This window comes from Bathycoccus prasinos, assembly GCF_002220235.1.
Source record: "Bathycoccus prasinos genomic : chromosome_5".
Taxonomy (NCBI): Eukaryota; Viridiplantae; Chlorophyta; class Mamiellophyceae; order Mamiellales; family Bathycoccaceae; genus Bathycoccus; species Bathycoccus prasinos.
Window position 1 is genome coordinate 800,371 of NC_024004.1, and position 20,144 is coordinate 820,514.

A 20,144-nucleotide genomic window follows, 5' to 3' on the forward strand; every position below is an offset into this window, starting at 1 on the left:
CCCTCTTCTTTTTTGTGAGCAAAAAAAATGCCAAAACCCTAAACCGAGCATGGACCTGAGAATGAGATAAGAAGGAGAGACACTTTGGAAATGCATTACATCACGACACGCTTAAGAAGAAGAAGACAAAGACAGAGAAGACAAAGAAGATGATGATGCGATCGTTATCGTCATCCTCGTCCAATGGTAATGCTGCCACGTCATCGTGTGCGAGAAGAAGTTACGATGATCATCATCATCGAATACATACGAAGAAGAACAGAAAAGATGCGTCGACGATGAGGAAAAAAAGGGGAGAGATGTTTATGTTGGTGAGAAACAACGCGGTGTCTCAACCTCCCCCGAATAAGAAAAAAGCGGCTTCGAAAGAGAATAATAAAAGCGATGGAAACGAGGTTCTCGTCGTTCCTCCGGAACGAATACGAAACTTTTCCATAATCGCGCACATCGACCACGGGAAATCCACCATCGCGGACCGGCTGTTGGAAATGACCGATACGGTCGCGCAGAGAGACATGCAAGCGCAACTGCTGGATGGGATGGATTTGGAGAGGGAGAGAGGGATTACGATCAAGTTGAACTCTGCGAGAATGAATTTTACGAGCAAGAAAGACGGGGAGACGTACGTGTTGAATCTGATTGATACGCCGGGACACGTGGATTTTTCGTACGAAGTGTCCAGGTCGTTGGCGGCGTGCGAAGGGGCGTTGTTGGTCGTCGATGCCAGTCAAGGCGTGGAAGCGCAGACGTTAGCGAACGTGTATTTGGCGCTGGAGAACGATTTAGAAATCGTGCCGGTTTTGAATAAGATTGATTTGCCGGCGGCAGATTGTGATCGAGTGGCGCAAGAAATCGAGGACGTTTTGGGATTGGACGCGTCCGAGGCGGTGCAATGTTCGGCGAAAGCCGGGATTGGAATGGAGGATATTTTAGAAGACATCGTGCGATTGGTTCCACCGCCGAGAGTGCCGGTGGAAGGTGAACCGTTGCGAGCGTTGATTTTCGATTCGTATTTCGATACGTACAGAGGCGTCGTCGTCGTCTTTCGAGTCTTTGACGGCGAAGTCAACGTCGGGGATAAGATTGAGTTGATGAATACCGGGGCGAAATACGACGTGTTAGAACTTGGCGTGATGAAGCCGAACAAAATCCCGGTGAAAACGTTGCGTCCAGGGGATGTCGGGTATTGCGTGGCTGGGATTAAGGCCGTCAAAGACGCGAGAGTAGGGGATACGATTACGCTAGTGAAACATCGAGCGGAGAAAGCGTTGGCGGGATACAGCGAAGCTATTCCGATGGTGTATTGCGGTTTATTCCCTACCGATACCGATCGATACAACGATTTGAGAGATGCGCTGGAAAAGTTGCAACTGAACGACGCGTCTTTAAATTACGAACCGGAGGTATCTTCGGCGATGGGATTCGGTTTTCGATGCGGCTTTTTAGGGTTACTTCACATGGAAGTCGTCCAAGAACGATTAGAGAGAGAATACGATCTCGATTTGATCACCACGGCACCATCGGTTGTTTATCACGTCTACATGGCCAACGGTGACATGCTCACTGTGGCGAACCCGGCGGAGCTCCCCGACGCCGCCGGTCGAGACCGCATCGAAGAACCCTTCGTTAAACTCGAGTTATTCACGCCGAAAGAATACGTTGGATCGTTGATGGAACTCGCCACCCAACGCAGAGGCGAATACATCGACATGACGTTTCTCTCCCAAGATCGAACGTGTTTGAGATACGACATCCCTTTGGGCGAAGTCGTGACGGACTTCTTCGACCAACTCAAAAGCCGATCGAAAGGCTACGCGAGCATGGAATACAAATTCAACGAATACCGCGAAAACGATTTAGTTCGCTTAGACGTCATGATCAACGGCGAAGTCGCTGAACCGTTAGCTACCATCACCCACCGCTCCAAAGCCTACGGCATCGGACGAGGGTTAGTCGATAAACTCAAAGAACTCATTCCGCGACAACAGTTCAAAATCCCAATCCAAGCCGCGATCGGGAACAAAGTCATCGCGAGCACGCAACTCAGCGCCATGAGAAAAGACGTCTTGGCGAAATGCTACGGCGGGGACATCTCGAGAAAGAAAAAACTGCTCAAAAAGCAAGCCGCGGGTAAAAAAAGAATGAAAGCGTTCGGGAAGGTTGAGATTTCCCAAGAGGCGTTCATGGCGGTGTTGCAAATCGACCAGAGCAACCTCGAACAATAAGGCCTCGAATACGTAAAAAAATTTCGCTCGCAAAGCTCATTGTATAATCAATCGATCAATACATAAGGTATACGTATTAGCTCTGTGTATTTCGTTTTGCCTTCCTCCTTGAACTCGACTGAAATCGGCATCGGCCCGCGTTCTCGTACGTATATTCACCCCAATAGGACATCCGTTGTCGCACAAACTTTTTTTTTCTTTTTTTGCGGGCTCGCCTTTCCCTCACTTTTTCACTGCATTGCGCAGACACACACACGAGAGTTAATTAAATTGCATTCTTTGCGCGATTTTAGTAGTACAAACTCTTTCTCTCTCTCTCTCTCTCTCTCTTTCTTTCTTTCCTCAGCGATTGCACCGCCTTCTTAAACGCGCGCAGTTAAGGAGAAGAAGAGCGACGAGAGTAATAAAGGAGTAAAAAGAGAACACTACACTTCTTTTAAGTTGTTCTCTGTTGGGAAAAACGGGCCTCGAAGTCGTACAAAAATCCGATCGAACATCGAATTCATCTCCGTCGATCGAGAGAGTTTAGACGGCTACAAAGAAGAGTTCTCCTCTAAAACCTGCGACGAGTGAAATGGAAGAAGAAGGAGGAGGAGCAGGAGGAGAAGAACAAGATCCGTTTAATCCGAACAACGAGCAGTACAACGCCGCCACGATTCAGACGACGATTCAGACGGGAGGAGGGCAACGCGAGAATTATTCGGACGAGGACGATCGCGCGCCAAGACGTGGTGGAGGAGGATCAGGAGGTGGGAATAATCAGCCTCGGGAACAACAACAACAACAACAACAACAACGCTCGATGATGGACCAACAAGTACCGCAACCGGATCAGCAACATCCACCGAGATCAAATAATAATAATAATAATAACAATAACAATAACAGGTATAATCAGCCGCCCAACAGAGGAGGAGGAGATTATCAAAGGCCGCAGCACGTGGCGCAGCAGTTCGCGAATAATACCGGCTACGGCGGCCGAGGCGGCGGACGGGGCGGCGGATACCAAGACAGAGGGAGAGGAGGAAGAGGTGATACGAGATACGACTCGAGGTACGACGATAGATATCCGCCCGCGCAACAACACGGGCGAGGAGGGTACGGCGGCGGAGAGAGATACGATCAAAATTCGGCGCCGTATAGAGGAGGATACGACAGAGGAGGAGGAGGAGGAAGAGGGTACGACCGACAGCAACAACAGACCCCGTACGACGCGAGGTACGATGAAAGGTACGATTCCAGGTACCCGCCGTTAGATGCAGGCAGAGGAGGAGGAAGAGGTGCTGGATATGATCGAGGAAGAGGCGGAGGCGGATACCGCGACCGAGAACCAGCTCCATTGAACGCCACTGCGGCGCCGTATCGTTACGACGAGCGCTACGCGGACCCTGCTTTAGAGCCCGTGCAACCGCCGTTACCAGCCGGCGGTAATCCACCGGCTCAAAGAGGGTACGAAGATAGACGGGCGCCACCGCCAGTGAAACCGCGAGACGATGATTACGACGTCTACGTTATGAACACCGAAGGCAACAACGGTTTAGTCGTCGGCCCAAGAGGCGCCAACGTGAAGAAGTTGGAGCAGATGTCCGGTTGTAAAATTAACTGCAATCAAGATAAGACGACGGTGGAAATTTCTGGCCCGCCCCGTGGAATTCAAATGGCCATCGAAGCTATTAATGATTTAATCGATTCAAGGCTTATGGACGCCACCGCGCAAGTTGGAGGAGGAGGAGGAAGAGGACCGCCGCCACACCAACGCGATAGCAGAGATTTGAGACACACGATTGGCGGCGGCGGCGGCGGCGGAAGCGGTATGAAACGAGGTCGATACGAGGACGATTATCCACCATTGGACGATCATGGAGTTGGTGGACCAAACTCCGCCGGAAAACGTCAACGAGGGAACGACGGCGGTATCGTACATCTCACTTTAATAGACAAACTCAGAGAGGAGGCGGCGAGAAGAAACATTCAACCGTACGAGCCAATCCAAACTGATTTCATCTTGCAACTTCCTCAAGATGAGCGAGGCAAAGTCAGTTACGAGGAAGTCGTCGGCGAGAACTTGGGATTGATCATCGGCAAAAAATTCAACACGCACAAAGAGTTGCAACGAATCATGGACTGTTCGTTCAAGGTTTGGGACGAGAAGAAAGCGGTGTCTTACCACGGGTTCCCGGAGAAGGTTATCGAGGCTGTTTTGTTGGTGCAGGAGTTGTGTTATTTAGGCCAAGCGACAAAAAGAGCGCGAGAAGAGGAAGGCGATCCGCTACCGGTAAAACAACACAATCAACATCAACATCATCAGCAGCAACAGCAGCAACAACAACCACAACAACAATCGCGACAACAGAACAATAAAGAGGAAACCTACGAACCGAAGGAGGGCGAAATCATCGAAACGATAGAAGCGCCGGGGAAAATCGGTTTAGTCTTGGGCCGTAAAGGTGTCAACATCACGCGCATTCGAAGAGTGTCCAATTGCAACGTCCATGCGGACAACGAGACGCAATCCATTCGTATCGTTGGCATCCCAGAAAACGTACAAAAATGCGTGGCGTTGATCAACGAAACCATCGAGAGAGGCAATAAGAACAGAGCGGAGAAACAACAACAACAACAACAACAACAACAGCAACAAGGAGAAGCGCCAGCCGCCGCCGCGACTGAAGACGAGCCCATAGCCGACGCGGATGCCGACGCCCAGCAACAAGAGGAAGGCGGAGCGATGGTCCCAGCAGCCGAAGAGCAACACCAACCGGCTGAATTAGCCGACGCGGATGCTGAAAACGCCGCCCCAGCTCCGGCGCCGACGACGACGGAGACCGAACAACAACAACAAGAAACTGACGCCGACTTCTCCAAAATGACCGTCGCGCAACTCAAAGTTGAACTCGAGAAGAGGAACCTCCCGCAAGATGGTCTCAAAGCGGCGCTCATTCAGAGGCTCGAAGAAGCTGCTTGATTTATTATACCATCATCGTCATAAACACATCATTTTTAATTGAAAACAAACTCTCGTTTATATTATGAATACAGAACATCTCGCACACCTTCCAAAAGCAATTTTCAGAAAAAAAAGCGCGCAGTACGCTCTCACGCTTCTCACTCCTTCTTCACCACGATGCGCGCTACTGTGCCTGTTTTAGCTGCGCTCTCGTCGTAAATACATTAAGAGAGGTACTGCGAGGAATACCATGCCTCCCATTTATTACTGTTGCGTGTGGTACTTCATCTTCTGCGGCGGACTCGCGGTCCTTATTCCGTACCTCCCGGTGATATTCCGTCACTGGAATTTATCGCCGTCGCAAATCGGCATCATCGCGGCGTGTAAACCTTTAATAGGATTCGGCATTCAACCAATGTGGGGGCAGATTGCGGATTACACGAAACTGCACAGCAAAATACACGCGTTTTGCTTATTCGCGTCCGCGTGTGGGTACGGAAGTCTTTATTTTCAAAAGAGAGAGTTTGGGAGAATATTAGCGCACGTTTTGGTGACGGAAACGTTCGGCTCGGGTGGCTTTTTCTTGGCGGATAACGCGACGAATTTTATGGTATCGAAACATCTCGAGCGGAATCCGAGAAGTTCGATATCGTACGGGAAGGTGAGGTTGTGGGGTGCCGTAGGATGGGGGTACGTTTTCGCGCCGCTGATGGGATTGGTGTTGACGGAGGAGAAGAACGCGCAGTTCGCGCCATTTTTGGCGTACGTTATTCTGTTTTCGATGGCGAGCGCGATTGCGTTGAGGATGGAGCATCACGAGAAGACAGTAGCGGACGAAGGAGACGATGCAGAGATTGTGGTGATGAATGACGACGAAGGCGAAAACGAAAGGATGGTGGGTGTCGCGAGTAGCAGTAGTCGTAATCGCGGTGGTGGTGGCCGCGGCGGTAGGGTTGGTGCGGACGGCACTCCTTCGAAAATGAAACGAACTGCCTCGTTCGCCGATTTCAACGACGTCTCCAAGCGCACGTTTCGAATCGTCACCGAACCGAGCGCGTTTTTAGTTTTCCTTTTGTTTTTACTCATGGCGTTGAGTATGGCATTAACGGACACGTATTTATTCTTGCACTTGGAGACGTTAGGAGCGCCTCCAATATTGATGGGTCTCGCGCTTTTCTTCACGTGTGTCGCGGAAGTGCCGGTGTTCTTTCACGAGAAGAAAATTAAAGAGTTTTTAGGTTTAGACCGTTCGATGTTACTTATTCTCGTCGCGTACATCTTTCGACAGTTGGGATACGCGTCTTTGAAATCGTTTGGGAGTCCGTGGTTCGTGTTGCCGTTACAATTACTTCACGGCATCACCTTTGGATTGTATTGGTCCGTAGGCGTTGAATTCTCGCGGTTACTCGCGCCGGAAGATTTACGCGCTGCGGTGATGGGGTTCTTCTCCGGGATGAACTCACTGGGAGCTTTTTTAGGCGCTATTTGTGGTGGACGCGTGTACGATAGAGTTGGTGGGGGAGGCTTGTTCTTCATCGCGGCTGCCGGGAATACGATTTTATCACTCGTCTTTGCGTTGAAGATGGCGTTTGGAAAACGAGTCGTGCCGACAACAAACACGGTCGTCGATAACATCATAGAAATAGATATGAGCGGCTTTGTGAGATTAGAAAGTAGCATGCCGCCCTCGTCTTCTTTGAGCGATGCAGGTGAAAGAGATGACCTTGACATTGATAGGAGTATTGATAGTAGAATCTAGATGTTTAGGTATGTGTAGTACTAGTAGTAGGTTAGGTGAAATTAATTGTTGTTTTGTATATTCTTTTGCTTGCGCTACCATTATGTGTTTTAAAGTACATTTAAGAAAAGGGTCTCCCCGCGCCTGTGTAACCACACGTCGTATCACCCGTTCGTGGTGAAATCGTATTCAATCGTCGGCATCGCGGATTGCATAAACTTCAAAAACACGATTAAATATCTCTCCACGCTCGGTTTTTCTTCCTCCTCCTCCTCCTCCTCTTCTTCTTCTCCATCTCCCCCTCCTCCTGCAGCGGACGTTGTCATCATTTTCACCAACTTTTTCATCACGCTCGCGTGTTTGCACGGATGCACCGAAGCCGAGGAGACGTTCGTGTGCGGATGCGGGTCTATCGTGACTGTCTTTTTCGCGTGATCCGCGCTTATGTCTTCGTATACCAATTTCGGTGGGAGACTGTTTCTTTGCTCGTCGTATCCATTCAACCAAACTCGCGGCGTTTGGTAGTATTTATCCCAGGTGATGGAAACGTCGTATGTTCGCGTGCGCAATAAATCTTCGTTGTTTTTTTCCTTCTTCGGCGCGGCGATGAGAATAGCGTCGTCTTCGTCCACGTCTTCCATGTCTGGAATAGACTCGTCGTCGTCGTCGTCGCCGTCGTTATCATCATCTCTATCATTATCTTCTACGTTCACTCGGCTAATATCCGGAATCTCGTCGACGACGCCGTCCTCCCCCTCCCCGTTCCCGCCTTCTCCGTCGTCGTCTAAATCGTCGTCGTCGCCATCCGCGCGTTGCGACGACGGGGCCTCCTTGTTCCCGGCTTCCACCCACCCCTCGTCTTCTCCGCTCAGTGCGACTTCTTTCCCGCAATACTCCTCCATCGCTTTCGCGCGTTTTCTGCACGGCACGTTCCTCGTCGCTAAGTATTGTTTCTCTTCCGGTAAATATTTCTTCCTCGTTTCTCGAGCGCTGCTTTTTTTCCACTGCCACGTCGGGCACGTTTCGACGAGATAGTCCCCCGCTTTGACGAAATCCTCCGGGGTGAGCGTTCCGTTTTCTAAAAATTGCGACGATCCCGTCGGAACAGACGTGATGGATTCCACCGCGGATTTCACCACGGTGTGCACGGAGTGTCGGATCGAAGGTGGGATGAAGTTTGCCATTTCTACGTTTTGTGCAAAACAAACACCTCGTGCGCTCTTCTTTTACTCTTCTTTTTGTAACTGTAAAAAAAACTTTGGATGATGATTTTGAACTCTCTCTCTCTCTTTCTCTCTCTCTCTCGCCTTTGAAGCGCGCACCAACCACGCGACACTTTTGGTCGAACGAATACTGCGCTCGTTTTTTCTCGTCTTTTAGAGTAAACAACAGAAAGTCGACTGATGACTTTCGTGTGCGTTCGTGTGTTCTGCTCTCGTTTTTTGAAAGACTATTGTTTAGGGTTTTTGATGGAAAAAAATTCAAAAATTTTCAAAAACCGTCGTCGTTTGACATCCATCCTCAGAAGAGGTGTTTGGTCACGCGCGCATATCATCCTCATTCGAAAGAAGATGACTTCGACCAAAACGACGACGACGACGCCTCTTTTTGGAAAGAGCGGTGTTTCTTTTGTTCTTGGAGCGACGAGAGTGAAGAATTATAATAAGAATATCAACAGAGGAAGAAGACAGACGACGACGAGATGTGCATCCGCCTCCCCCGAAAAGGAAGCATCATCATCTTTAGAGACGACGAGAAGTACTCGCGTGCTTCGACTCTTCCGAACGCCGTTTCTCTCCGAAGAGGCGTGCGAGACGCTCGTCGCGAAAGTCAATCGTAAACTACTTTCCGAATCATCGTCAGGAAATGAAAGTCTGATCATCGGGTCGATCAAAACCGAGCAGTGTTTCAACGTCGAGTTGACGACTTCGTTGTCGGCGGAGAAGATGGCGACGTTGGAGTGGCTCTTACGGGAGACGTACGAACCGGACTTGTTCGGCGAAAAAACGAGTTTATCCGGCGATATCGCACCATCCGTGGTTGAAGTCGGCCCAAGACTGGCGTTTCAATCCGCGTGGAGCACGAACGCGGTGTCGATATGTAATTCCTGCGGCGTTCCCGAGGTGAAACGTTTGGAGAGGAGCCGAAGGTTCGAGTTGTTTCGCGCGGACGGGACGAAGATGGAAAATCAGGAGGTAAAGGTACTGTTCGCGAAAGAAGTGCACGATCGGATGACGGAGTGCGTGTTCGACGAACCGTTGATGAGTTTTTCGTTGGACGCGACGATTCCGGAGGTGTACGAGGTGCCGATTTTAACCGAAGGGAGGAAAGCGTTGGAGAAGGTGGATAAAGAACTCGGCTTGGCGTTTGACGATCAAGATTTTGATTTTTACATGCAACTGTTCGGGGAGGACATCAAGAGGAATCCAACGAACGTGGAATTGTTCGATATGGCGCAATCAAACTCGGAACACTCGAGGCATTGGTTTTTCAGCGGGAAGTTAACCGTGGACGGGGTGCCGATTGAGAAGTCGTTGTTTAAGATGGTGAAAGAGACGATTGAAGGCGCGCCGATGCATAACTCTTCGATTTCGTTTAAAGATAATTCGAGTGCGATTCGAGGGTACGAGTGCACGCCGTTGAGACCAGTGAACGCCGGAGAGAGCACGAGCATGCAACCGAGGAAAGTGGATTACGATTTGTTGTTAACCGCGGAGACGCACAACTTTCCCAGCGGGGTCGCGCCGTATCCAGGCGCGGAAACTGGCACTGGCGGAAGAATTCGCGACACGCACGCGACTGGCGTTGGGTCGACTTTAGTCGCCGGAACCGCCGGGTATGTCGTCGGTAACTTACAAATGCCCGGGAATGAGTTGCCGCACGAAGACAAATCGTTCCAGTACCCGAGCAACTTGGCGTCGCCGTTGCAAATTTTAATCGACGCCTCGAACGGCGCGAGCGATTACGGGAACAAGTTTGGCGAACCGGTTATTGCTGGTTATTGTCGAACGTTCGGAAGCCGTTTACCGAACGGCGAACGACGCGAATATATTAAGCCAATCATGTTTTCCGCCGGTTTCGGTCAAATCGATCACACCAACTTGGAAAAACAAGAAGGCGATTTGGGCATGTTGGTCGTTAAAATCGGTGGTCCGGCGTATAGAATCGGCATGGGCGGCGGTGCTGCGTCCTCTAAAGCCGGCGGCGAAGACGAAGCGAACGCGAGCTTGGATTTCAACGCCGTCCAAAGAGGCGACGCGGAAATGAGTAACAAATTGAACCGCGTGGTGAAAGCGTGCGTGGAGTTGATGGACAAGAACCCAATTTTGAGCATTCACGATCAAGGTGCCGGCGGGAACTGTAACGTCGTCAAGGAGTTGATCTACCCGAAAGGTGGAGAGATTAACATTCGCGCGGTGAAACTTGGCGACGAGACCATGTCCGTCCTCGAAATTTGGGGCGCCGAGTACCAAGAAAACTCCGCCATGCTCATCAAACCAGAATCGTTACCGATCATCGAAAAGGTTTGTGCGAGAGAGCGATGCCCATTTAGCGTGCTCGGATCTATAAACGGCAGTGGTCGCGTGACGTTGAAAGATCCGTTGGCTAAGCCTGGTACGGTTGGCGAGTTCCCGGAAGATTTGGATTTAGAAAAGGTCTTGGGCGACGTGCCGAAGAAAAAGTACGATTTGAAGAGAGCGCCGCCGTCGGTGAAACCGTTGACGATCACGGATTCGCCAAAAGACGTTCTCGGTCGCGTGTTGAAGTTACCGTCCGTGTGCTCGAAACGCTTTTTAACCACAAAAGTCGATCGTTCAGTTACTGGCTTAATCGTCCAACAACAGTGCGCCGGAGAATTGCAAATCCCGGTGAACGACTGCGCTGTGATTTCGCAAACGCACTTTGGCAAGACTGGTGGTGCGACGAGTATTGGCGAAGCGCCGATCAAGGGTTTAATCGATCCGAGAGCGATGGCGAGAGTCACGTTAGGGGAATCCTTGACTAACTTGGCGTTCGCCAACACCACCGGTTTGAAAGATATCAAGTATTCCGGAAACTGGATGTACGCTGCGAAATTGGACGGGGAAGGCGCGCACATGTACGACGCGTGCGATGCGTTGAAAGATACGATGATTCAACTCGGCGTTGCCATTGATGGTGGCAAGGATTCCTTATCCATGGCGGCTAGAGCGGGTGGTGAAGTTGTCAAAACGCCCGGAACTTTGGTCATGTCTTCGTACGTCACCGTCCCAGACGTGACCAAATGCGTCACCGCCGACGCTAAGTTGCCAGGTTCCGGTAAATTGGTTTTAGTCGAATACGGGTCTAAAGATGGCTCGAAGAGACGATTGGGTGCTTCAGCCATGGCGCAAGCGTACGACCAAGTCGGCGACGACGTTCCGGACATGGACGATATCGAGACGTTTAGAAACGCGTGGGAGACGACGCAACGGCTCGTCGAGGACGGTAAAATTTCCGCCGGTCACGACGTTTCTGATGGTGGACCAGTTGTTTCCGTGTTGGAAATGGCCTTTCCATCCACCACGGCTGGCGTGGACGTCGAGCTCCCCGGCCCAGACGCCAACGCGGCGTTGTTCGCGGAAGAGTTGTCCGTCGTCTTGGAAGTCTCCCCGGAGAACGAACAACACGTCTTGCAAGCGTACGCCGGGAAAAACGTCACGGCGAGAACTATCGGCTCGGTCACCAACGATGGGAAAGTTTCCATCAAGCACAACGGCGCGATTGTCATCGACGACACCACGGCCAACTTACGAGACGCGTGGGAACACACCTCGTTTGAACTCGAAAAATTACAATCCTCGAACAAAACAGTCGCGATGGAGAAAGCCGGCTTGCGCAACCGCAAAGCGCCGACGTGGAAGCTCACGTACGATTTAAAACCAACCGATCCGGCGAAACTTTCGCGAACGAATAAAGCGAAAGTTGCGATCGTCCGTGAAGAGGGTTCCAACGGCGACCGCGAAATGGCTGCCGCGGTTTACTCCGCCGGCATGGACCCGTGGGACGTGACCATGTCCGATTTGCTCACCGGTAAAACCAACTTGAGCGATTTCCGAGGTCTCGTTTTCGTCGGTGGCTTCTCTTACGCGGACGTGTTAGATTCCGCCAAGGGTTGGGCCGGTGGTATTCGATTTAACGAAAACTTAAAGAATCAGTTCAAAGAATTTTACGAACGAAAAGACACGTTTTCCTTGGGCGTATGCAACGGATGCCAGTTGATGGCTTTGTTAGGATTCATCCCGTCTCAAACCGGCAAGGTTGCGGAAACTCCTGACGCAAAACAACCGAGATTTATTCACAACGACTCGGGTAGATTTGAAAGCCGATTTGTGACGGTTGGTATCGATTCAAACACCCCGTCCATTATGCTTAAAGATATGGGTGGGTCGCGAATGGGAGTCTGGTGCGCGCACGGCGAAGGTAAAGCGCACTTCCCAGACTCGAGCGTCATTTCCGAACTCTCCAAATCCGGTCAGTGCGCGGTGCGATACGTCGATAGCGCCGGAAAACCAACCACGGAATATCCGTTGAATCCGAACGGGTCTCCAGAAGGTATCGCAGGTTTGTGCTCAAAAGATGGCCGACACTTGGCGATGATGCCGCACCCGGAGCGCGCGTTTTTGGGATGGCAGTTGCCCTGGTCGCCGAAAGACGCAAACGTTCAAGACGTCGGGCCGTGGTTGAAGATGTTCCAGAACGCCGCCGATTGGTGCGATGCGAACTAATAATAATAAAGAAGAACAACAAAACGGTTTAAAATAAGTGAGAGTAATAATTGAGAAGAAAAAGAGAAAGAGAGAGAGAGAAAGAGGGAGAAAGAAAAGTGTGAACACGCGTAGCCAAAGCGTACGTATAGAGTAATTTATTTCATACGAATATATAAATAATGTGTGACTATCATCATGATCGTCTCTTCTATCGTTTCCCCACTTTGCTGCATTACGGAGGTAACGCGTTCAAGAACGACATCTTATTCTCTCCCCTCTTCTTCGTCGTCGTAGTTCCGAAACCTGACGGCGAATCGACTTCGTCCTCGTCGTCATCTCCGAAAAATACTCGATCGAGTGCGTTTTGCATGGACCCTTCCCCGTCCAACTCCTTGTCTTCGTCCGAAGAAGACAAGGCGTCTGGATGATCGGAGACGACCAAAACGGGCGTTCGAAAAACTTGACCTTGATCGCTTTCGTCGTCCACGCACAGAGCTGCCGCTGGCGTTTGACCGCCGCTCTTGGAAGTCGTCCCAGATGAGACTTCCGAAGTGCTGCTTTTATTCGTATTCTTACCTCCTGAATTCGGGACTGCGTTTAAACCGGAGTGCGAATATAAAGCCGCGGTGGCCGCAAACATCGCAGCCGCTTTGGCCGTCTCCGTGACTTCATCCTTGTTTTGAGCTGCATTTTTTCTCGCGATCGACGCCGCGAGACTATTGTTGTGAGTGCTATCATCGTTATCATTAGCTACTGATGCTGCTGCTGAGGAAGAAATATTCGCCGTCCGCAACTTTTCCAAAGCCGCGTTGTACTGATCGTCCAAATCTAATATGTCGTGTAAGGACTGCGTTTCGGTACGACCCCGACCTCGACCGTCGTCGTCATCGTCTTCTTCGTCTTCTTCGTCTTCGTCCTGCGCGTTGAATAAAGTTTGCACGCCGGACCCGTACGTCGCGCCGCCACTACTCGCTAACGACTTCACCGTGACCGCGTCGTCGTCTTCATCCCCTTCCTCGTCTTCCTCCTCTTCCAGCTTATCTAACCTCGTAAACTCCTCCCTGGCCATCCGCGCCGCTCGCACCAATAACGCGCAATCTTCTTTCGCTTCTTTCAGTGCCATCTTTAACTTTGCGTTCTCTCGTTCCGCCGCGTCTGCGCGCGCTTGAAGTAACGCGTCTCTCAGTTGTTCTCCTCCTCCGGAACCTTCTTCCTCCCGTTTCGCTTTCGACGCCGCCGCCCTGAGCGTCAAATACTCCTTCGCGAGTGCTTTCACTCGAGCTTTCATACTTCTCGCCCGTTCGGCGACACCACGCATCGTCTCCCTTCCGTTGTCGTCCTCGGAATCGTACTCGTTCTTTTTTATCGTCGAAATCGAAATTTGCGTGGAAATCATCGCGTCGATCACATCGCTCGCGTCCGCGATGATTTCTCCGAATCGATCGAACAGAAGTCCTTCCTCGTCCGTCATCTTTGGATGTTAAATGCGTTTTAGTCGTCTCTTCCTCTCTCTCTCGAGTACTCTTCCTCGCCAGACTTCAAACGCGCTCTCGAAAAGACAGACAGACGCGCGATCAAAGAGAGAGAGAGAGATCGACGAGCGGGAGTTTTAACAACAACACCAACACCTTGATGCCCGTTGGGAAAAAGCGTCAAAATATCTTCACACGAAGCGGATTGGATTTGGACGACGTCTTCTTCACTCTCGGGCGCTCCTGGTGCGCTCTTTTCTGGTGACACACGCACACACACACACACACACGAGAGAGAGAGAGAGAGAGAGAGAGAGAGAGGAGAAGGATCTCGCGAGTCGTACGGGGAGAGGAGTAAATAATAGTTTATTGTAGTGCGTTGAGAGTCTCTTTATTCTTAATTGGGTAAACCTTAAATACTTACCAGAGAAGAGTTTTAAAGCGGTAGTAGAGGTTTAATATCATAATATACTATACCTTTCTTTCTTTCTTTCTGTGCGTGTGTGTGTTTATATTCTCACTTCTCGTCGTAGTGTGTAATAAGCATATAAACTTCTCTCTCTCTCTCTCTCTTTCATCAAACTCGTTATTACGCTCAACGTTTTTATACAATGGTGTTGTTGTTGTTGTTATTACGCATGCGAAAACATTTAATTTACGGCAAACCGGCGTTTCTCCACGCCCCGTAGCCACCTTTTAAGACGAAGACTTTGTTGAACCCTTTGTTTTTCAACGCTTTGGCGAACCCTTTGCTGTTGCCGCCGACGATGATGTACTTCTTTCCCTTACCGACGCCGTTCATGGCGCTTACTTTCAACGCGGTGACTTCGACCGATTCGCCTTTGGCGTCCACCTCTAAAACTCTCCCTTTCGGCGGGTTTGGCCCGGATTTCGCTTTGTCATTTTCCGATCGCAAGTCGATGATATTGGTGTTACCAGACAGGACCATTTCGTACGCTTCCAACGCGCCAACGTCGCCGGCGTAGCCTCTCGCCGCGCCGGCGAAGACGCCCAAGACGCCCGGCAAGATCAAGTACGCGACGTACGCGCCGATCGCCAACAAACCGAGCTCGCCGGCCGAAGCCGTGGACACGTACTCCAACGCTTGCTTCCCAATCGGCAACGCCGCATCCACCGCGCTCTTACCGGTCGTCTCGACCACGGAAACAACCGGCGCGACGTCCACGCCTTGCTGCTTCAACGCGCCCGACGCTTGCGTCACCACCCCGCTCGCGCCCGTGGAGGCTTTGCTAATCACATCCGCCGCGACCGGAGCCACGTATTTGTTCGCTAACCCACCAGCCGCTTCCCCTAACGGTTTCGCCGCTTCAAACGCGCGCTCCGCGTACGGCGTCACCACCGGGACTGCTTCGTCGTACGCCTCTTTCACTTGCTTCGCCACTTCCACGGTTTGCGAGACGCCACTGGCGACGGTTTCCGAGGCTGCATCCACGGCGTCTAAGAACCCGGCGAGCTTTTCCGTCAACTCGGACGCACTCGCTGGTAAAGGAGTCGCGGCTAACAACAAAGAAGTGGAGGCGATTCCCAAGAACTGTTGTTGTTGTTGTTGTTGTTGCTTTTGCTCCTTCTTCTTCTTCGAAGAAGAAGAAGAAGAAGCAGATGCCTTCGTTGTTTTGCGGGAAATGGCCGATGATCGAACCGTCGTCGTCGTCGAAGATTTCTTCGTAAAAACAGAAGAAGTGCGAGAAAACATCGCGCTCGTCGTCGCGGAAGAAGAAGCCATCGTGGTATTCACGCTCACTTAGTATGTAACGTAAACGCGCGAGAAGAACAGATCGTCGTCTGTGTATGTGTGCGTGAGATATTTATGTGTGAACAGATGAGAGAAAACGCGAGAAGGTTTTTAAAAAAGATTATAATGGCCAATAGAAAGCGTTCAGAGTCACTCGTTTTCATTTGATTGGAAGACACATCGGCGGATTATTTGAGATCTCAAATTCTTTGCCACGCGCGCTTTTTGCTTTCCGCTTTCCTCCTTTTTTCCCTCTCTCTTTCCTCTTTTTCTTTTTTGCTCTCTTTTTGGTGTTTTTGGTGTTTTTTTTTTTTTTTCATTTTTTTCAAAAAAGACAGAAACGCCAATTTTTTTCCTTTGTGTTCACATCTCATTCAACATCTTAGTATTAGTTCATCTGGCGGGTTGACGAAATTGATATTAGACGATTAATAGTAGAAAGAAGCAAAAAGAGAAGCGAAAGAAATACACAATACATACAATATATATTACACGCGCGAACAACAACAACATTATACAAAGAATTTAAAGAATATTACGAAGAAGAAGGGGAGAAGAACAGATCGCGAGAGTTTCGATAACACGCCTCCGCGACGTCTTCGTAGGACGTTTCTTTACATCCGGCGACGATTTCGCACACCGTCGCGATTTGACACGGTTCGCTGCGGTCTTTAATCATCGAGCCTTTTTGCCATTTTTTCGGTTTCACCGGTGTGCCGAACAGAGTCTGGATTCGATTACTGTTTTCTCCTCCTTCCAAAAATGTGTTCCCAAAGTGCGTTTTTTTGACGGCGCACCACGGCGCGTCCGTTTCCAAGAGCATGCGATCGAGCGGGATGGATTGGACCACGTTTACGTTCTCTTCCGTTTTCAGCGAACACCCGTTGACGCCGATATATATCTTATCGTCCAGCGCTAACAACTCTTCGAATTCTTCTCGAGTTCCCGTGAACGAGTGCACGACGGCTCCTTTTCTCAAGTGCTTTACGTTCCTCTTCAAAATCTCGTAAAAATCCTCCCTCGAGTTTCTCGAGTGCAAAAACAAAGGCAAATCAAACTCCTTCGCCAACTCGAATTGAAATTGAAAATACTTCTTCTGCGTCTCTTTCTCGCAGAAATGCAACCGATCGTAATCTAATCCGCACTCGCCAATCGCTTTAACGACGTCCGCGTTCTCTCGAACGACCGTTTTCAGCGCTTGTAAATACCGTTCGGGCGAGCCGTCGTACTTTTCCTCAAACTCGTCGCACCTGGTCGGATGCACGCCGACCGTGCTGTACATCTTCGGAAACACCCCTTCGCTACCATCCTCATCATCATCAGCCCCTTCTCGGTCATTATTGATACTATTACTACTCTTCCTAAAACTCTTTTCGTTCCACATCCGACACTTGCTCGCCGCCGCTTTCGCCTCCTCCAAAGTTCCCGCGGTGACTAAAATCTCCCTCACGCCCACTCGTTTCGCTCGCTCCAAAACGTCCTCCGAATCCTCCGGATGCGACTGCACTTGCGAGCCGAAGTAAAAACCGTCGAACGTCGAGGGTGAGGCGGAGACTAAATTCGCCCCGATGTCGCAAAACTTCACATCGGGCATTTTGTTTTTGTTCACGTTGTTCACAGAAGAACGAGCAGCGGACGACGAAAACGACAGAAACGACGACCTCGTGCGGGAGCAGCAACACCTCTTCTTCAGAGGGGAAGCGCGACAAAAACGAGCAGCGGCGGTGACAACGCGCGGAGGAAGTCCTGCTCGCATGTGAGATAAAAAATGAAGAAGAAAAAGTCCCCTATTACTATTGCCCCGCAGAACAAAACGAGACCCCCACGAAAAGAAAAAACAACGAGAAACACATACACTATAAATATGGACGCTGTGTTCGGGTATTTCGGCGGCGGTTCCTCCGCGCAGTCGAAGAAAAACAAAAGGCTGCAACAACAACAAAACGAGCGATCGTCGTTACCGTCTTTACGTCAAGGGCACCAGAAATCGTTGTCGTTTGGCGTTGACGATGATTTTGATGATGATGACGAAGATGAGGATGATGAGATTGAAAGGAGTAGCGACGAGGACACGGAGGAGGAAGAGGAGGAGGGAAAAGCGAGCGGGCATAGGAAGAAAAACAAGAAGAACAGTAAGAAGAACGAGAAGAATAAGAAGAACAGTAAAAAACGGAAAGATAAACTGGACGCGTTGCTCGATAACGACGACGAGGAAGATGATTTAGAGGCGGCGGAGGACCAAGCGAAGAGTTTTGAGATGCTGAGAGAAAAATTGGACCAATCGGAACGGTTGCGCGTGTCGGAAATGCGCGAATCGAAACAACGGTTACTGGTGGCGAGGCAACAGTCCGCGGAGTTTTCGAGAATGGTGGCGAAGGATTTGAAGGACATGGAGGAGAAGATTGTAGGAGGGAGTACTAACGACGCGGAAGAGCTTATTGAAATGTTGAAGCAGACGTTGGAGGAGGCGAAAGCGTTTGCGGCGAACGCGACGGAGGAGCAGAAGAGAGCCATACGGGAGGTTGGCGTAGACGCGACGCACGTTATGGCGGCAGACGGAAAAGGAGAAGAAGGAGACGGAAAGGAAGAAGAAGAAGAAGAAGAAAGAGAAGCAGAGGAAGAAGAATTTGATAAAGTTACGGATCAGGTGATGGCGGACGCGAGCGATGTCGCGACGGAGAATATTAATAGGGAGAATAGAAACAACAACAACAACAACACAGGCGGATTTAAGAAAGGTTTTTTGATGGAGAGAAATCCAAACAACGCGATCGAGGTTGAGATGAAAAAACTGGAAGAGGCAAAGAAGAGGAACGGAGGCGGAGCGAATCCGAGAGAGTCCTTCTTAGAGCGCGCCAAATACATACCGCTGCGATTAGATCACGACGAACGGAAATACTTGCGTTTGTTAGAAGCAGCGTTACACGTGAGCGAGTACACCGACGTTGTTGACGTGCAGTCGTGGTCATCCAGGTCGCAACGAATTGCGAGGATGATTAAAGAGATTTGCGCCATCATGTCCGGTTTAGTCGTGGCTTCGGATTACAGAGCTGGGCAAAAACTCATTCAAGACCGCGAGTTTAAGGACAACGCGAACTTTTTCGGGATGATATTTGAAATCGGAAGGAGGCATAAAATCATGAACCCGGAAAAGATGCGATCGGAGTACGGGAAGATGGTGTATTTGTTACAAGACTCGCAATCGCCAGACGTGAGAGAGATGTTGTCGTTTAAGTTGGTGAGACCGTTGAAAACGGCGTACTGGTTGCTTTCGGAATCTGAAAACGGTTTGGACATGCTCAACGATCCCTTAATGTCTACCGCGACGGCGGAAATCATGCACGAAGGGAAGCCGAGACACGAGGTGCAAAGAGAGATCAAGCAAAAAGAACGCGCCAGGGAAACATTGAGCAAAAAATACGCGGCGAGAGATTTAAGTTCGGAAGACATTTTGCACGTCTTATACTCCATCGCGGACAACAACGCGTACTTGCGCTATAATCGCGACCCGGTTGATGAAATGTTAAAATTTCTGACGGATATGTTCGATCCTAAAACACCCGAGGAAGGGTTCTCGTTGGGCATCTCCACAGGGATGGAGGGCGCGCGCCTATCGCATAATCATGGCAGGCAGTACGCGTATGTTTCTCAATCGCTGATGCTGTGGAGAGAAGTCGCGAACGATATGTTCAAACTCTGGTACTTGGCCGAACACGATTTGTTGCGAGATAACAACCGATACACGTTGCAAAATACCGGTCAAGGTCTCAATCGCGTCCAACATTCGCCGCAAACGTTGAAGTGCATGCATGAGATTTTGCACAGATGTCAATCGAAATTAGGTCACTGGGTCGGATCTTCAGTCATTCACTTGGGCGACCACAACGTCCCGAATGCGTTAATGTTTATCGACAAGTACACGCAAGTGGCGAGAATTTTAGCGCCGGTCGTCCTCGTAGTAAAAGAGTTGCCGAAACTGGCGAGCAAAAACCGCGAGTTGCGCCAATACATCGAGAACGCCTTTGACAGCGTGGAGAGCTGTCGTAAGTTGATTTTGACGGACTTTTTTAGGCACGCGTTTGACGGCTCTGGTGCAGATAATTTCTTTGACGCCGGTTCGTGCATCGACGGTCGATTGACGTCCGCTTGGAACTGGTGTTCGAAAATCGAAAAGAAGTCGTACTACCACGTGTTTAAGTTGTGCGGCTTTGCGTCGTTCGATTCTCGGGATCAGTAAAAAATTAACTTTTCTTACAGTAGCACATGTATATGAAGACTAC

At 50.2% G+C, this 20,144-nt stretch overlaps 9 protein-coding genes across 9 annotated transcripts; 5 read left to right on the top strand and 4 right to left on the bottom strand.

Moving 5' to 3' along the window:
- Positions 1-278: 278 nt before the first annotated feature.
- On the top strand, positions 279-2,225 carry Bathy05g04160 (GTP-binding protein LepA; the record flags this gene model as incomplete). Its single annotated transcript, XM_007513302.1, has 1 exon — positions 279-2,225. One exon carries the CDS (start codon positions 279-281, stop codon positions 2,223-2,225), a length of 1,947 nt encoding a protein of 648 aa, XP_007513364.1.
- A 574-nt stretch (positions 2,226-2,799) lies between these two features.
- On the top strand, positions 2,800-5,190 carry Bathy05g04170 (predicted protein; the record flags this gene model as incomplete). Its single annotated transcript, XM_007513149.1, has 1 exon — positions 2,800-5,190. One exon carries the CDS (start codon positions 2,800-2,802, stop codon positions 5,188-5,190), a length of 2,391 nt encoding a protein of 796 aa, XP_007513211.1.
- A 232-nt stretch (positions 5,191-5,422) lies between these two features.
- Positions 5,423-6,931, top strand: Bathy05g04180 (hypothetical protein; the record flags this gene model as incomplete). Its single annotated transcript, XM_007513040.1, has 1 exon — positions 5,423-6,931. One exon carries the CDS (start codon positions 5,423-5,425, stop codon positions 6,929-6,931), a length of 1,509 nt encoding a protein of 502 aa, XP_007513102.1.
- Positions 6,932-7,074: 143 nt separating this feature from the next.
- Positions 7,075-8,094, bottom strand: Bathy05g04190 (predicted protein; the record flags this gene model as incomplete). The annotated part of the gene is made up of 1 exon (XM_007513143.1): positions 7,075-8,094. One exon carries the CDS (start codon positions 8,092-8,094, stop codon positions 7,075-7,077), a length of 1,020 nt encoding a protein of 339 aa, XP_007513205.1.
- A 387-nt stretch (positions 8,095-8,481) lies between these two features.
- Bathy05g04200 (predicted protein) lies at positions 8,482-12,657 on the top strand (the record flags this gene model as incomplete). Its single annotated transcript, XM_007513259.1, has 1 exon — positions 8,482-12,657. The coding sequence occupies one exon, from the start codon at positions 8,482-8,484 to the stop codon at positions 12,655-12,657; it is 4,176 nt and encodes a 1,391-aa protein (XP_007513321.1).
- Positions 12,658-12,871: 214 nt separating this feature from the next.
- On the bottom strand, positions 12,872-14,110 carry Bathy05g04210 (unknown protein; the record flags this gene model as incomplete). Its single annotated transcript, XM_007512828.1, has 1 exon — positions 12,872-14,110. One exon carries the CDS (start codon positions 14,108-14,110, stop codon positions 12,872-12,874), a length of 1,239 nt encoding a protein of 412 aa, XP_007512890.1.
- Positions 14,111-14,766: 656 nt separating this feature from the next.
- Positions 14,767-15,855, bottom strand: Bathy05g04220 (predicted protein; the record flags this gene model as incomplete). Its single annotated transcript, XM_007513060.1, has 1 exon — positions 14,767-15,855. The coding sequence occupies one exon, from the start codon at positions 15,853-15,855 to the stop codon at positions 14,767-14,769; it is 1,089 nt and encodes a 362-aa protein (XP_007513122.1).
- Positions 15,856-16,399: 544 nt separating this feature from the next.
- On the bottom strand, positions 16,400-17,458 carry Bathy05g04230 (deoxyribonuclease tatD; the record flags this gene model as incomplete). Its single annotated transcript, XM_007513136.1, has 1 exon — positions 16,400-17,458. One exon carries the CDS (start codon positions 17,456-17,458, stop codon positions 16,400-16,402), a length of 1,059 nt encoding a protein of 352 aa, XP_007513198.1.
- Positions 17,459-17,632: 174 nt separating this feature from the next.
- On the top strand, positions 17,633-20,101 carry Bathy05g04240 (hypothetical protein; the record flags this gene model as incomplete). Its single annotated transcript, XM_007513050.1, has 1 exon — positions 17,633-20,101. The coding sequence occupies one exon, from the start codon at positions 17,633-17,635 to the stop codon at positions 20,099-20,101; it is 2,469 nt and encodes an 822-aa protein (XP_007513112.1).
- Positions 20,102-20,144: the final 43 nt, after the last annotated feature.